The following is a 17,437-nucleotide window of genomic DNA, read 5'->3' on the forward strand; positions in this document are numbered from 1 at the left end:
CAGTCATGCCACTGCCATCTCGCTACCGCCATCACGCTACTGCCATCACGTCACCACCACACATGGGGTTATTTACCACTTGAGCCCTGCAACCGCCGACTGTCATGCCAGCGTCATGCCACGTCACACCACCATCATGCCATCATCATGCCATCGTCATGCCACTGTCATGCCACGGTCAGGCCACCATCACACCGCTGTCATGCCATCGTCATGCCACTGTCATGCCATCGCCATGCCACTGTCATGCCACGGTCAGGCCACCATCACACCGCTGTCATGCCATCGTCATGCCACTGTCATGCCATCGCCATGCCACTGTCATGCCACGGTCAGGCCACCATCACACCGCTGTCATGCCATCGTCATGCCACTGTCATGCCATCATCATGTAACCGTCACACCAACGTCACGCCGCTGTCATGCCACCGTCACCCCACGTCACACCACTGCTGTCACACCACCGCTGCCATGCCACCGCCATGCCACCGCCATGCCACCGCCATGCCACCGTCATGCCACCGCCATGCCACCGCCATGCCACCGCCATGCCACCGTCACACCAACGTCATGCCAACGTCACCCCACCGTTACAGCACCGCCATCACATCACGCCACCATCATGCCACCGCCGTCATGCCACCACCGTCACACCGCTGTCATGCCGCCACCACCATCACCGTCTCGCCACCATCACGCCACCTCAGTCAAATCAGCAGATTTTGCTCCATCGTCTTAAAGTCAAACAGAAGAGGAAAAAAAGACTTAATTGTTTGACACTGAAAGAACCTTTGCATTTGAGGCGCAAAAACTCAGAAAATTTTTTTTTTCTTGAGAAAAATGCTTCTTGAAGTAAAAGTTACTATGCTGGATTATTTCCTTTTTAAAGGATAAAATATTGAGAAATAGGTTTGACTTGTGGAGCTCTCTTCCACCACTTGAGCCCTGCAACCGCCGACTGGGAGACGACTGCTTGACCAACAGAGCATCAATTGCTCTACCGACCCAGCCTGAGTCGGCCCATATAAGGATTAGTGAGCATTAAAATAAGCAGAGATTTTTGAGTTGAACTCCATCCATTGTAATGAGCCTATTCCACTAACTCCTGTGAACGAGCGTTTCTCCTACATCAACTCGGTAATGTTGGAGGAGTGATGGTGCATGTTTAGGGTCCGTGATTCGACCATGAATCGATTCATCATACACATCCATACATCTTGTTAGTGAGAATTTGTGTGTAAAGCTGATGACGTTGTTGTTCTCTGTTCAGTCTCATCACCGCGGAGGGTTCGAGTCAAAGTGCTGAGTCCCGACAAGCTGCACGTGTCCTGGAAGGAACCGCGAGGAGAGTATGACAGCTACAAGGTGACTTACAGCGCTGAGCCAGGTAAGATCCATGGGGCTACTTACTACTGTATTTTAGGTTTTTATTGTTTTTATTCTTACTTTAGTTGTGGGCAGTGATGCTGGTAACACGTTAATTAGTAGCACGTTCATATGACCACTTCTTTTGGTAATCTAGCACGTTACTTATTCCAAACCAGTAATCAGATTAAAGTTATCCAAAGCACTGTGCTTTACTATCGTAGCATTACTGTTGTATGTGGCATTACTATTATAGCGTCACTTTCGCTTTTATGTCTCAACAGAGAACCAAAAACACGTTTATAATATGAGATATTTACACAGAAAGATATTACACCCGAGGATTTTTTTAACTTTTACTTTAATCAGCATGGTAACATAAACAAATACCGTACATATTGCAGATTTTTTCGAACAGTGCCTGTAACACGGCTCCTTTAAATATACGTATATATAAGTATCGGTAACACACAAATTACGTTGCTTATGCCTTTTTACTTAACAGTGCATGAACAACATTCTACTAGGCCTATCTCCATAACGACTGGTTAAAATATCTAGCGTCTACTGCAGCCTACCAGGAACAGTCCATGATGGTCTTCATCTTCCTCCTGCACTGAAACCATCAAAGTCTCTAATTCAGTGTCCCAATTAAACAGCCTCAGGATCTCGTCCTCACTTCAGCCTCTTCGTTGTCGCTGTCACCTGAACGCACGCCGTCCTCTTCATCATGCAGCAGTCCATCCTCTTCATCACCAGCAGTCCAGCCTTTCCAAACCCGTTGGTGATGGTGGATGTTTTGACACGGCCAGATTACGTGCTGCAGCTCGATTTCCTTCTTCAACCGCCAGATTGATCGCCTTTAACTTAAAATCCGCATCACATGCTTTTCTTCCATTATTCTCCATGTTGATGAGGGGGAGTACAAATGACTGATTTGCAATAATAAAGTGCGCTTGATTGATCAAACAATTTCATTGGACCTCTGTGAACTACTCATTCATTTGATTGGTCTACTGTTACTAGGCAAAATCTTTTTCGCCCGGAAAAAAAACAAAACATGTATGAGCGCACCGTAGTAAAAGCTGCAGTGTTCAAAGTGTGGGGGAAAAGTAGCGGCTTATAGTCCGGAATTTACGGTAATCTTTTCGAGGTGAATGTGACCCATAACCTCTTTGAGACAGTGGTTGTATGTTGGTGGACTTGAATCCTGCCATTTAAATAGGATTGGTCTTCGGGCTAGCAATGAAGCAGTCATTCTTGTTTGATGCCTGCTCAGGGGGGCATCAACAGAGACCACCCCGAACAAAGCAGTCAAAGGACAGAGACGCACCACTCTCCCACAGATTCTTGAAAAGGCCTTAAAGATGGACTGCCAGAAGCCATAACGTTTTGAACAAGTCCAAAATGTATGAAGAAGGGTAGCAGGTGCTTGTTTGCAATGGTTGCATGAAGGGTCCAGATTTGGATAGATTTTTTTGGCTTGAGTTTGTCTTTGGACCAGTGCAAACGGTGAACAACTTTAAACTGAACCTCTGCATGTCTAAGTGAGATTGAAGAACAAAGAATATTCTCTATGGCCTTTTGCCAAACTGAGTCTGATATGGTTTCTTCCAAGTCAGTTTCTCATTTCCGCTTATTTGTGGGCTAGTTTAGTCATTTATTTTCTGTATGTTGTGGACTTTTGTTGAGCTTTAAGAAGGGGGTCATGATGTTTTTGCCCAGTATTGTAAAACAGAGACAGATGGTTTATGAAGAACATGAAGACACCTCTGCAGGAAATATTGAGAGAACTGGGGCTGCAGCTTCTAACCTTCATCCCAAACAACTTTCATGTTTGAGTGAAGTCTGAAAAAGCAAAGCTTTAAAAAGACCAAACAGCAGGTCTGCAGCAGGTCTGCAGCAGGTCTGCAGCAGGTCTGCAGCAGGTCTGCAGGAGGTCTGTGGGATTCAGAGTTCAGATGTCTGCTGCTGTTTGAATCCCTCCAGTCTTCTCAGGTTCAGTCACATCAGAGGAAACATCACAACTTGTTTGATGTTATAGAGCTGTTTGGACTAGTGCAAGCAGTCTGTGGCCATATCTTCAGTTGGTCTTCATGTAGCAACATGTGACTCCACTGTTAGAACTTTCACTCACCTTGGCAGTAATTACAGTGACAGAGCAACGCCATCCACACTCACTGATTATACGTTTTGACGTGTTACTCAGGTTTCACTGCCGGAGTGAAAACAATGCAGTGCAGACATCTTTACTGCTCATGCTGATACAGTGCTTCAGATAAGATAAGATAATCCTTTAATAATCTCACAGATGGAGAAATTTACAGTGTCACAGCAGCAGCAAAGCAGGATAGGAGAATAAAATCACACATTGTACAGGATAGGAGCATAAAAATATAATCACACAGTGCACATTAAAATTGGGGAAAATATAGTAAAAGAAAGTGAATCAAAAAAACAGTTAGAAAAGAGCCAGTAACTTAAAATGGGTAAGTACTATCATGAACACAGTGCATACAAGGGCGGACAAATTATTGCACAGTCAATAAATAAAGAGTGGGATTACAGTGGGATTCGAGTATAGCCAGTGACGGCAGGGTGACTCACACACAGTAATCATGATTTTCCATCAGCTTGATTGATCTAATCGTTCGTGTGTGTGTGTGTGTGTGTGTGTGTGTGTGTGTGCGTGTGCGTGTGCGTGTGCGTGTGCGTGTGTGTGCGTGTGCGTGTGCGTGTGCGTGTGCGTGTGCGTGTGCGTGTGCGTGTGCGTGTGCGTGTGCGTGTGCGTGTGCGTGCGTGCGTGCGTGCGTGCGTGCGTGCGTTTTGGGGGGTCCAAGGACAGTATGAGGTGAGGGTTTTGTTGGCTGAAGATGAGTTTTGTGTCTGTACTGTCCTCATCAGTGTCTGTTCCTTCAGGTGGACAGCAGACGGTGGTTCAGCTGTTGAAACAGGAAGCTAAGTTGGTGATCGACAGCTACGACCCGTCGAAGGACTACGACTTTGAGATCGTGGCCGTCAGAGGCAGAAGGGAGAGCAAAGCTCTGCAGATAAGACATGAAGGTGAGAACAGGTGACAACTCTTCTATTAGAAACACTACAGGAGGAGGAAAGACTCTTCTTTTAGAAATACTACGTCAGGAGGAAAGATGTGACATCATTCCCAAGAAGCCTGGAAATGGCGAGATACACTGCTCTCCCTCAGCTAAGACTCATGCTAGCAATGACTGATGATGTGACACAGGATCTGCCTCTAATCTGGTCGAAGGTAAATGGTAAAAGGATTTCACTTATATCGTGCTTTATATATGTGTGAGCAGCCCCAAAGCACTTTACATAGCTAATCACATTCACACACAATAGGATGCTACAGCTATGCAAGGCGCTGTTACTCCAATGGAAGCAGTTTGGGGTTCAGGGTGTTGCCCAAGGACACTTAAGTATGTAAGCAGGCAGAGATGGAAATTGAACCTGCAACCTTCCGATTGGGAGATGATCAACCTACCAATCAAGCTGTACCACCTCAGTAGGTCACTGATAAGCTTTGAATCTCATAGAATAAAGTGCTATATAAGACTCGTGCATTATTATAAACTTCTGACGCACATCAGTGAGCGATTCGCCAAAGCTGAACAAACTCTCCAAGCAGTACAGGCTCACAGGCTGAAGTTTGAGTAAAGATGGAAGCCATGGAGGAGCAGGAGAGCCACATCAACTGCTTTGGAAAAGGCATTCTCGAGCCTCCGAGAGGAAAATAATGCACTGAAGTTCAAGGGGGATGACCTTGATGGCTGGTCACACTGGAATAATATCAAAATCATTGACATACCCAATTAAGAAGAAGGGGGAAAACCAACAGTCCAGGCATGGATCCTGAAACATGTAAGCGCAGACAGTTTCCAGTCCCCGGTGGTGATAGACCAGCCACACCGGACCCGGGGTCCACGAAGTCAGGAAGGTTCCAAGCCTTATGCCAACGTCGCCCGGTCTCCACTTTTATCACGAAAGGGAGCTCATACAGTGCCTCCGGAGGATGAGGGAGTTGGCTTATAAGGGCAACAAGGCGCTTATTTTCCAAGAATACACATCTGAAGCGATGTGGCAAAGAAGAGACTTTAATGAGGTCCAACCTCCAAGAGCGCAAGCTGGATAATTGCCTGCTTTTCCCAGGGAGGCTTGGGTACCGTTAAGCACAGTGGTCAGTTCAAGATTTTTACCACGCCAGGAGAGGTGACGTTTGTGAATACTGACTTTAAAAAATCATTCCAAGCTGCAAGACAATATCCAGTATGTTCAGATGGAGTAAATTACATTATAGTGTCTTTTTTCCTTTCCAACTTCTCTGAAAGTTTTTCACTCATGCTTCGGAGGCGTTGCAACCCAGGTTAGTTTTTTCACAGCTTCGGCTGTCACTTTATGTTGCCCGCAGTTAGCAGCAGTGCTTCCACTCAGGCTAATGAGGCGATTTACAACCCGGTCAGTGTTTTCACAGCTTTGGCTGTTGCTTTTGTATCACAGCGTTGGCTGTTGTTTACCTTGTATACAGTAGCGTGTCGATCGTAGCAGTGCTCCCGTTCATGCTTACAAAGCACTGAGAGCGCACCTACTTTTTCGCAGCTCAAGCTGTTGTTTTTCGCTTAGCCAGTGTGGCGAGCACCTCGTTAGTGGCAGTGCTCACGCTCAAACTAACGACTACTACTACTACAACTAACGTATTGGGGTTTCTTCTCAGCATCGGCTGCTTCAAACCTGGTTAGTCCGTCAATCAGCAGCAGTGCTCCCGCTCGAGCTGTTGGCGCACGGCGCAGTATCTCCTGGTGAATGCAGTGTCCTCACTCCCGCTCCTGGTGTCCTACTGTTGCCATATCCCACGCCTGTGTGGATTGCCTGGCCCCTCTGGAGCTGGAGGATGGTCACGATCTTTGCCCACCACTCGGCTCCATGCCATTGTTGGTACGCATGGCCAGGCTGAGAGGGAAAGAGAGGGGTTCGGACCTGGATCTGGCCGAACCCCCTCTGGATGACCAGCTTATCCCCTGCCAGGTCCCAGTGGTCAAACGAACGGCCAAGAGACCGAGGGGTAATAAGTTGGCAGCCGAGGTTGACCAATTGTCAGCTGAGCTGGGTCAGATGAAAGACCTTCTGAGGGCTTTCCAGCCTGGAGCCTCAACGACGGCGCCTCCAGAGATGGGAATTCTGGCCAATGAAGACACCATGTCCATCACTGTAGAGATCCAGTTCGCAGATCTTGGGGTGGACTCCCTGTCGCATGCCTCGGAGTCACTCTCGGCAGAGTCTACTGCCGGGGGGATGAAGACACGCCTATGGGGGCCATAATCCATGGGGCCTGGCTTGACTACAGCTTGACATAGCTTTCTTTTGACAACAACAGGCGCCAAACATTTTTTTCAGGCCCTCCATCGTTGGACTATGTCAGGGAGCTTCACGCCTGCTGGAGATACACCAAGGCGATCTCCCACTCCAACTCGGATGCCAGGGCCCTAGCAGCTATGCAGGATGCCACCAAGTATGGGTTGGCCCAAATACCAGCTATAGTGCCGGCTATTGCGACTCTGATAGTGTCTCCGGACGAGTCCTTAAGGCCCAAAGCTAGGTATCCTTGACCCCAATGCTGGATCACGGAGGACTTGTTGTCGAAGGCCTACAATGCTGCAGCCCACATGGGGCGGATTGGTAAGTCCCTCTCCCACCTTATGCTGGCCCTCCGAACCTCTCTGTCACAAGCATCGGTTGATGCATTACTGATAGATCTCAGCGATGCTTTGCTTCAGGCCTTTGCCCTCATGGTCAGGGAGATGGGGCATCTTATGTCGATGCTGGTGCAAGCACAAAGGCAAGTGTGGCTAGCGCAGTCACCCCGGACCGATGCATGCTAAAGGGTTCTCTTCTCCCTCCCAGTTGAGCCGGGGGAGTTGTTTGGGTCCTCTGCCCTCAATGCTCTGGAGTGCCCTTCCCAGGCAGTGGTAACCTAGCAGCAGCTGGCAGGCCTCCAGAAGCCCAGAGCAGCACTTAGCAGACCCAGGGCCTCGACGACTGCTCCTCAACAGTGGCCCCAGAGGTCGACCTCTCGTAGCCATCAGCGGTATGGACAGCCAGCAGAGCAGGCTTAAAGATTTCGCCCCCCTGCACGCCCACCGCCAAGGCAGCCTGCAGGTGCAGGATCAGGCCGCAGGTGCTCATTACACCCGGCCGATTGTTGGCTGTTTTTCCCGGCTGCAGCTCAGCTTCTGAGCTGCATGCACACCGGATGCCTGGGTGCTGTCTACTCTCACCCAGGCCTCCACCTTGCAGTTCCGACGCCAACCCACGCTTGTCTGCCGGGTCAGGATTACCATCATCAACCACCTCGTTGAAAGCCCTGGCTCTGAGCCAGGAGTTGTCCTCACTCCTGGCCAAGGGTGCCATCGAGCCCGTAGACCCCCTTTTGCAACCTGGGGGATTTTACTCAAGTTATTTTCTGGTTCCAAAGAAGGACAGCAGCCTTTGACGAGTATTGGACCTAGACAGGTTCCTAAAGGTCCTGCCGTTTCACATGCTCACCACAGGATAGGTCCGGTGTGCGATCACCAAGGGGGAGTTGTTCACGCTGGTGGACTTCCAAGATGCATTTTTCCATGTGCCCATTGCAGTACAGCCCAGGGAGTTTCTCGGGTTTGCCTTGTTGGGGCACCACTATCAGTTCAGGGTACTAGCCTTTGGACTGTCCCTCTCTCCCCAGGTCTTCACTGTGTGGCTGCTGCCCTAGCTCCTCTGCAAGCAGACAGGCTGAAGGTTCAACCTTATCTCGACGACTGGCTTGTCTGTGCGCCCTCTTGTGCGCAGGCAGCCAAGGACACGGCCCGACTCTTGACCCATGTCGATCACCTGGTACTAAGGGTGAACATGATGAAGAGCTGTCTAGATCCCTCGCAGCATGTGACTTATCTGGGTATTGACCTAAATTCTGTCACCATGATGGCAAGCTTGACAGCTGGATGGATGGACAACATCCTCTCCTCCCGGCCCCACTTCAGGTCAGGCAGGACGGTGCCTAATGTTCAGTTGCTGCGCATCGCAGGCAAACTGATGGCTGTTGGCTCTTCGGCCTTTCCAGATATGGATCAATGGATTCCACCTGGATGCCAGGTTACACAGGTATTGGAGGATCATGATTACCCTGAGTTGTGCTCCATCTGTAACATTTTGTGGAGAGAGGTAGTTTCTGGCGAAGGGGGTTACTCTGGGCGCCATTCTGTCTTGCAGAGAGATGGTGATGGTGGATGCTTGCCCGACAGGTTGGGGCGTCGTCTGGAAGAAGTGGACAGTGTGGGCTCTGTGGTTGACCAGGGACAGCACGAGGCACATACATGTTCTGGAGCTGCTGGCAGCTCACCTTGCCCTAGAACACTTTGTGCCCTTCATAAAAGGAAGGCATGTCCTTGTCCGGTTGGATAACATGGTGGCGGTGGCACAAATAAACTAATAAAATATACTGCAGTTACTGCGGGTGAATATCTCCTAGACTGGGCAGTTCCCCGGCTGGCCAGCCTGAGAGCAATGCATGTGCCAGGGGAACAGAACCAAGTGCTGGATTTCTCTCTCGACTAGCAAATGGAGGCTTCACCCCAAGGTAATAGAAAACCTCTGGGAACTTCTCGGGAAGGCAGAGGTAGACCTCGTTGCCTCGGAGGAGTCGACCCACTGCCCCCTCTTGGGCAAGACGCCCTCACACACGACTGGCCACGAGGGTTGCTCAATGCACCCCCCCGCCATTGTTTATGCCAACACTACACAGGGTCTCCGAGCAGGGCCTGCTGCTAGTGGCTCCTTGATGGATGGGGAGGACTTGGTTTCGCCTGCTGTACAGGCTCTGTCACCATCAGCCATGGAACCTCCCCAACAGGAGGGATCTCCTTTCCCAATTTGGGGGTCAGATATGGCACTCGGACCCTGCGCGTCTCCAGCTGTGGGCGTGGCCATTACAGGAGCCAACCCGCTGCTAAATGACTGTACCGATGCCTTAAGAGCCACCATCCTGAATGCATTGGCACCATCCACCCGAACTCAATATGAGAACAAGTTCAGGAGGTTCTCTGGTATGTGGACAAGCAGCTGGACCCAGTCCACTGCCCAGTGACCACTGTCCTTGATTTTCTCCAGTCCTTTCTGGATAGTGGCCACTCGCAGTCGACGCTGAAGGTCTTTGTTGCTACTATTTTCAGCAGATACGTCCAAGTGGACTCGGCCATGGTGGGCTCCCACTGATTGGTGGCCTGCTTTCTAAAAGGGGCCCGAAGGCTCCAGCCTTCAAGGATTCACAGGGGTCCGGCATGGGATCTGCCCCTGGTACTTGAGGCACTGGGCTGACATCCCTTTGAACCCTTGACACAAGTGGAGCTCAAGTGGGTGTCTGTCAAAACAGCATTACTCCTGGCCATTGTCTCCGCGAAGTGAGTTGGTGAACTACATGCCCTCTCAGTAGAAGGCGCGTGTCTGAGGTGGCACCCTTGGGGGAGCAGAGTCATGTTGTGGCTGAATGTGGCTTTTCTCCCAAAAGTGTTGTCGCCCTCGTATGCTAACAAGCTTATCTGGTTGGCACGCATTGAACCATCCTCAGGAGGGGTGTCCGAACTGCTGTGCCCAGTTCGGACCCTGGAGACTTGCATTAATGTAACATCAAGCATACGCCAATGTGAGCAGCTGTTTGTCTGCTACGGTTGCCCGAGGCAGGGCAGGGCCCTGTCAAAGCAGGGGCTATCCCACTGGGTGGTGGTTGCCATTACGCATGCGTACACGGCAAGGGCTCTCCCTCCCCCATCCGGGGTGAGATGTCACTCAACGAGGAGTGTATCTACCTCATGGGCTTCTCTGAAGGGGGTGCCCATTGAGGTGGTCTGTGTTGCAGCCTTGTGGACCTCACCCAGCACCTTTACAAGATTCTACAGAGTGAACGTGGCTGTGCTCCCTCCTCTGGGAGTGGTCTTGGCCATCACTCCTTCAGCATCCAGTGTTTGAGGTGCGTATCCGGATTCCTCATGAAACTGTTGACATTGTTCATCCAGTGCTAAAGCACCACCTCTGGCGTTCAGTTGGGATGAAATAGAACCAAATTTACATACGTATGTAACTACGGTTCTATGAATCCCGGATTCCTAAGGAAAAGATCCACCGGTGACACTGGAACTTCTAGATTCACTTGGGGGTAACAGGTGACTTTGTTGGTATAGGTGTTCGACCAGTGTGTACATGAGACGGAGGCATCCAGTGCTAAAGTACTGCCTCTGGTGTTCATCCGGGATTCATAGAATGGTAGTTAGGTATGTAACTTTTGTTTTGCACCCCAGTATATCTCTTGAGTTATTGCTTTCTGTATTATGTAGGGTTAGTTTCCAAATTGTCATCATCTCAAGAGTCATGTCAGTACCTGACAATAGAGTGTATAGCAGCATTAACAACAAATTGACGCTAGTGTCATGAAATGCAAAGGGTCTGGGTCATGTGATCAAAATGGGACGTGTCTTCGCTCATCTTAAATTGCTAAAGCAATGTATCATCTTCCTTCAGGAAACTAATCGGTGCATATAAACAGGGCACGCTAAGAGCAAACTGGATATCTCAGGTTTTTACATTTTTTATTTAATACCACTCTCCTGCTCTAACATCATCATCTGAGGTGACTTTAACTGCTGCTCTATTTTGACTCAACTTTGGATAGACTGTCAACACAACTCCCATGAATGAGGGTTCATGGGAGTTCGCCCAACCAGTCCACATGTATTTTGTGGATCTGGAGAAGGTGTTTGACCCCGTCCCTCGGGACGTCCTGTGGAGGATGCTCTGGGTGTATTCTGTTACCCGATCTACCTGAAAATCTCATAGAAAAACATAAAATAACAGCATCTCCATGAGAATAATGTAGGTAGACACAAGTTACACATGACTTCTTAAGGCACAATCAAAACAAAAATCTCTAGGCTATACACCTGAGGCCTGGACTACGAGGTGTGATAAACATATCCAGGATCTCTCTGTTTCCTGGGTTGACTTATCGAGATGTGCGAGATCCTGATCACCAATACTATGAAGCAGGTTATCAACTTGCGAGTTCAACCCAGACCTACATGAGCACACACAGATACTCACTGAGAAATCCTGCAGCGCAGATTACAGATGACTGAAGGGGCGATTATTGATAAAATGAAGAATCAAAGCACATCCAGCAGCTAAAAGCAACACTGCTGCTGCAGCCAAAGCCAGAACATTGCTGACTTGTTAATGAGTGACTTGGTGACATTATGTGATATTAATTTATCAGCGACGGCACTGTGATCACTCAGTTTCACTATATTACAGCAAAAACGTGTTGGGATGAACTTCCTCACTGCTCTTCTTTTAGTTTACATTTTCCATCCAGTTGTTTTGAGGCTGAGTTTCTCTTGCATGAGTTTTCTGTGTTGGAATATTAATTCCATCGTTCTGAGTCCATAAATACATGTTTCTGCAGTTCTGTCAGATGAGATCATTGACCTCATTATCACAGTTCAACCCTTGTGGAGACAAGGATTGAAAGACTTGAAAAGACTGGATTTGTTCCTGGAAGATTCTCATTTCGCAATTTTAGTCTACTTCTAAATATGATGTACGCCAACCTCAAGAACAATTCGCAGACCGCTATCATATCCCTCGTTGCCCAAAAGGCTAATTGAATGGCCTTTCATTTTTTTAGGCATTAAAACAATTTAGCTTTGGACAAAAAAATCCCAGACTGGGTTTAAATAATCTACTCTAACCCTGTCTCTTCAGTTCTCACTAATCTGGACAAATTTCAACCCTTTAACTTGCAGCAAGGTTTAAAATAATGCAATCTTCTTTGATGTAGCCTTAGAACCTCTGGCAATAGCCATAAGGAGTCATCCAGGTATTCATCGTGTGAAATTTGGAAATTTTGAGTGCTGTGGTAATTTATATGCTGAATATTTATTAATCGGTCTATCTACCCTGCAGTTTCTGTTCCCAACATCCTAAGCCTCATTAATTAATTTAGTGTACTTTCAGGATATACCATCCACTGGAGTAAGAGTAACTTTATGCATCTGAAAGATCATTTGAGTCTTGCTGTCTTGAAATCCTTGCTATTTGAATTAGTGACCTCTCACATAACTTATCTTGGATTGACAATTCCCAGAAACCCTGAAATGATACGGAAGTTACATTTCTTGGAAATGGTAGAAGCATTGATAGTCATTTTGACAGAATTGAAGCTGCACGACCTCTCCATGATCGACCCCATCAATGCAATTAAATGGTTGTACTTCCTGTAATGTTACCACTACCTTTCATCAAGCAACTTGACTCAATTATCCTCCCTTTGGTCTGGGAAAACAAACCTCTCCGCATCTCAAAGTCTCACCTGCTGAAAGAGCTCAATTGTGGTGGCCTAGGCCTTCGCGTGTCCCGTATTGAAACCATATTATTGGGCTGCAAATGCTAGGGCTCTTACCTTTCAGCATCGGGGCCTCCCTGAACATGATGGTCTGCTGGCTCCCCACACTGGTTAAAATATGAAGCGTTATCCATTACAGGAACCTCACTTCCAGCACTCTTTTTTTTTTTTCTAAAACACAGCCCTCACATAAACTAATTGGTCATAATTTTGTTCTCAGTATCCTTAAGATACTGAATCAAATGAAAACAATCTAGTTGCCTGCCTAATATATCATTGCACAGACCAATTGCCTGCAATCTTTTGTTTAAACCAGGGCTGATGGATGTTTTTGGACTAGATGAAGCAAGGACTGTGCTGTCCTGAAGATCTTTTATGTTGGGATTTATGGTTGTTATTAGCATTAATATTACTGTAAGTAGTAGATTACTGAAAGTAATAGATCGCTGGAAGTAATTTATGAAAAATTTTAATTATTAATGGAAGTAAATGGTCATTTACTCATTGCCAACTCCTAGAGTAATTGAGTAATTACTTAAAAGTTAATAAATAATAAAAAATGATTTATTATTGAAAAATTATTAGTTTGAATAAATTGGTTATTTATCAAATAATGAAATTTGGGCACCACCAGCTAAACTGTGTCACTGGTAACGGACAGGACCCAAGTGCAGGACTCTGGAGGCCGGCTGAGTTCAATCAAGTCTTTTATTTACAAGGACTGTACAGACCGACGAGTTGCAGGTTTCTCCTCGATCTGAGGAGCACAGCAGTCTTGTACTCCAAAACACTGGACAGGACGGACAAGACATCGATGACTAACAGACCAACAAGGAGCACAGACAGGACATATATAGGGCATGGTGATGACAGAAATTGGCTACAGGTGTGGAACAGGACCACCCAGACCTGTGGCCCGCCCACTCTTAAAGGGAGATCTCAGCCTACCTCCTGACAAACTGGAAACAGCTAATACCAAAATATCAGTCTTGTTTGTAAAAAGGGTTATTTAAGTTAGTTAATATTCCAATATATTGCAGAATATAACAATCTGAAATAACAGGGAAGGTGTGAGATTCGAGCACAGGCTGTTACAAACCAGTGAATTGTCAGCAATAAATACCCACAATAATTACCAGGAATCGATCAATTCAGCTAACAGGCGTTTATTACAAAGGTGTATTAATTCATAAACAATTCGGCAATCATATCATGAATCAATACATTCAAGTAGCAAACGTCATCTAACATGGAGATCTAATCTATTAAACAGCAAACACTATACAAAGAAAGAGTGTGTGTGTGTGTGTGTGTGTGTGTGTGTGTGTGTGTGTGTGTGTGTGTGTGTGTGTGTGTGTGTGTGTGTGTGTGTGTGTAAAAGTGGGGATGTAATGACCACGGGTGTACAGCAGGTGGCGTCGGACCTTGGAGGGTCAGTGTGAGTGGGTGTAATGATCTCGAACGGACGCCAGAGGGAGGCAGGCGTCTGGTTCGGGGCGGTGACCGTGACGACCATGAAGGGCATGCCGTGGCGCCCGGAGGGAGAGCGCAATGACCACCAGGTGGGCATAAATAGAGATTGCGATGATCCACGCAGCCACTAGAGGCACCCGACTCGCTCCTTCTGGGGATGTGGCGGTTGCTCTGTGACCAGATAAACAAGACGTCCGTCGCGCACGTGTGGGGAACGCTCGGCGCAAGCGGTCTCACCGGGGCAAAATCATTACTGCAACGCCAGATGTTGGATGTTGAGTCGTGCGGTCAAACTCCAGTGATGATACAGAAGTATCACGACGGCGCAAGTTAGCGGTTTGGATGCTAAATGTGGCTATGTGGACATTATCTTGATTATCTCGATCAGTTAACACACGCAGTGGTGGGATACGCACGGGGTGCGTGCTCACACGAGGGGTTAATGAAAGAGAGAGAGGAGGAAAAGAGGAAGAAAGTTCTGGTGAGGCTCATTTCTGAGACTCTGTTCTCCACACAGAGATCCTCAGGCCCACTGGAACTCCGGTTCTGAGATGGAAAACCAGAGATTGCGGCTTCACGTCTGTCTCCCACGATCCACAAAAAGAAAAGAGGAAAGGTGTAGTCCAAACACTGTGTTCTGCTCGCCAGCGGGCTGAACCTTGGTTTGGTTCTGTGGTCCACTTTGTGCTCTCTTGGTCTCCCGGTGCTGCAGAGACGTGCTCCCTGCTTGGAGACCGATTTTGAGAAGCGGGGGGGCAGTGGGTTGGGAGCTGGGTTTTACCAAGTTTGCATTGCGGACACCTGTGGTGTCCGGGTCGGGTTTGACCAATGATGGGGCTTTTCCAACCTGGGGCTTGTGGCACTGTCCTCCCCCCAGAGAAGGAGAGCATGGATTCCGGGTTCAACGTTTATATAGACAATATGTTTGAATAGAATTCCAAACTGCAAATCAAATTCAACCTCCCTCAATCACATTCCTATCGTTGCCTCCAAATCAGACACTTTGTATGAAAATCCATTTCAGGATTCCCCTTTAAACCAATAAGCCACATTGTTTACGATCTACTTTTTTCTCCCCAAAATTCCAAATACCTGACCTCTCCCTTCCTTTCTGCTTTGAAGCAACCAGTTGGTACGGGTCATATCAGGGAGGCCTGGGCTGAGGAACTGGAGGTTCCACTGTAGAATGAACTGTGGGAGGAGGAATTATCCTGCATAAAGTTGAGTCCAGAACGTTGAGTATTCTGCAGAAAACTAGCACTTTGTTTCTCCATTAACTTGATTCCAATAAAATAACATTGTCATCCTCGATTTGATAAATCTGTGGCCACAAGAGCTGATTATTTTTAGTTAAAAGAAGAAAAAACTTTAAATATGATACAAGCTTCTGAAATACATCAAACTGGAAGACAGTACCGATCATTTCCAGGCACTTCGAAGCAAATAGTGATTCTCATATGAAGGATCTGATTTGCCTTCACTTTTTGATTGCATTGAGTCTTTCAACTCATTAGCACAAGATCCCCACTTATTTTTAAATAATTCATCCGACAGTCATATTTGAGTTAAAAACAGCTGAAGTTATCTGTTATTTTTACAATATTTCATATCGGAGAAATGTTTGAAAGTGTCATCTGGATGCTGTCCAACAAGCAACATTCAGTGACGATACTGGTACCGTATTGTCTGGACTATAAGTGGAGTGCATTTCTTTTTCGTGGCTTTTTGAAACAATCAGCCTTCCTGCTCCATGTTTTCTATTCTTACTCTAGAATCTTTCTGAAAACGTTTTTCTGACCCCATCAGTCCAACGCAGTGGGACTGAATGCCCGGGCACTTCTTGCGTACATTTTTTTCTGAACACCGTCTTTCAACACTGCCAAAGCAAATCTGTCCTCCTCGTTGTGTTCTTCGTCAGCAAGCTCTATTTCTTCATCGATAACAGGATTCTAGAAAGTGCGTATGCACAGTTTCTCTCTCTGTGTCAACAAAGTCATACATAATTGCCGTGTTTTTCCCATATTCCTCTTAGACGTGCACCCGAAGGCCTGCACTTGTGCACTGTCTATTGGGAACTCAAACCATGCGGTACAAGCTGTAAACTGTGGAGAGGTTGGAGGGTGGTACTGACTTCTGGGGAAAGCCAGAAAAAGTTCTGGTATATGCTATATGCCAGAAGAAAGTCCGGGTATGCTACGCTGAGGAGTAAAAGGGAAAGGGTTGGGGTTAGGGGGCCTACCTGCCTACTTAAAGCACCAGGTCCAATGAAACATTGAATGAACCAGGTTTGATCATTTGACTTTCAGAGTTCTGAAAGCTAATCTGGCCAGGTTACCAGAGTTCTCCTTGTTTCCATTGTTTCATTGAGTTTTTTTTCTTGTGTTTGCAGCTCAGCAGCCAAGTTCAGGAGTCGCTCAATCTCAAGGACAGAGCGGAGACATCAGGGAGGACAACCACATCTCGGAAGGTAGGAAGGCAGAGCCAACATAGAGTAGATGTCCACATGTCCCTCAACCTGTCCATCCACATGTCTGTCCACATATCCTGTTGTCCAGATGGATTCAGTCTAGGGCGGCTCACTTTGAAATGTCTGTAGGAAAGAAAACGAACATTCAAGGAGCTTCGAAGCAAATAAATCCAGAAACAAAAGGCCATGTTCAGATGTGTGTGTGTGTGTGTGTGTGTGTGTGTGTGTGTGTGTGTGTGTGTGTGTGTGTGTGTGTGTGTGTGTGTGTGTGTGTGTGTGTGTGTGTGTGTGTGTGTGTGTGTGTGTGTGTGTGTGTGTGTGTGTGTGTGTGTGTGTGTGTGTGTGCGTGTACATTCTTAATCTACTTTACAGCTATTACACCAAGCTGTGAAGAGAGTTAGCCTTTTCTTAACATGTTTGTCCTCGTCTCCATTGGTCGTCCTCTCAGTTTAGCTTGCTCATCTTCTCGATTTGTGGCTGCAGCAGCTTCTGATGCAATTGTGGCAGAAAAAAACCCCTTGAACCCCTGAAGTGTTGTTTTTGGTGGTTTGTCAGTAGCTGGAGGAGGTTCAGAGGTTTGGTGATTGTCTCCTTGTTCTCCTCCTGCTACCTGATGAGATGACAGAGCTGCAGTGACGTTCAGTCAGTCTGGTGTCTTGAGGTCATTGGAATCCTGTCTGAGGAGCTTC

General features: G+C 47.3%; 1 protein-coding gene across 1 annotated transcript in view; it reads left to right on the forward strand.

Moving 5' to 3' along the window:
* Positions 1-17,437, forward strand: part of col14a1b (collagen, type XIV, alpha 1b) — a 106,696-nt gene that overhangs the window by 15,384 nt on the left and 73,875 nt on the right. The window contains exons 3-5 of the mRNA XM_080515985.1: positions 1,271-1,387; positions 4,285-4,428; positions 16,671-16,748. Coding sequence (XP_080372111.1) covers positions 1,271-1,387; positions 4,285-4,428; positions 16,671-16,748 — 339 coding nt within the window. The remainder of the gene's footprint in view (positions 1-1,270; positions 1,388-4,284; positions 4,429-16,670; positions 16,749-17,437) is intronic.

The sequence above is a fragment of the Blennius ocellaris genome (assembly GCF_963422515.1).
Source record: "Blennius ocellaris genome assembly, chromosome: 20".
Classification (NCBI taxonomy): domain Eukaryota; kingdom Metazoa; phylum Chordata; class Actinopteri; order Blenniiformes; family Blenniidae; genus Blennius; species Blennius ocellaris.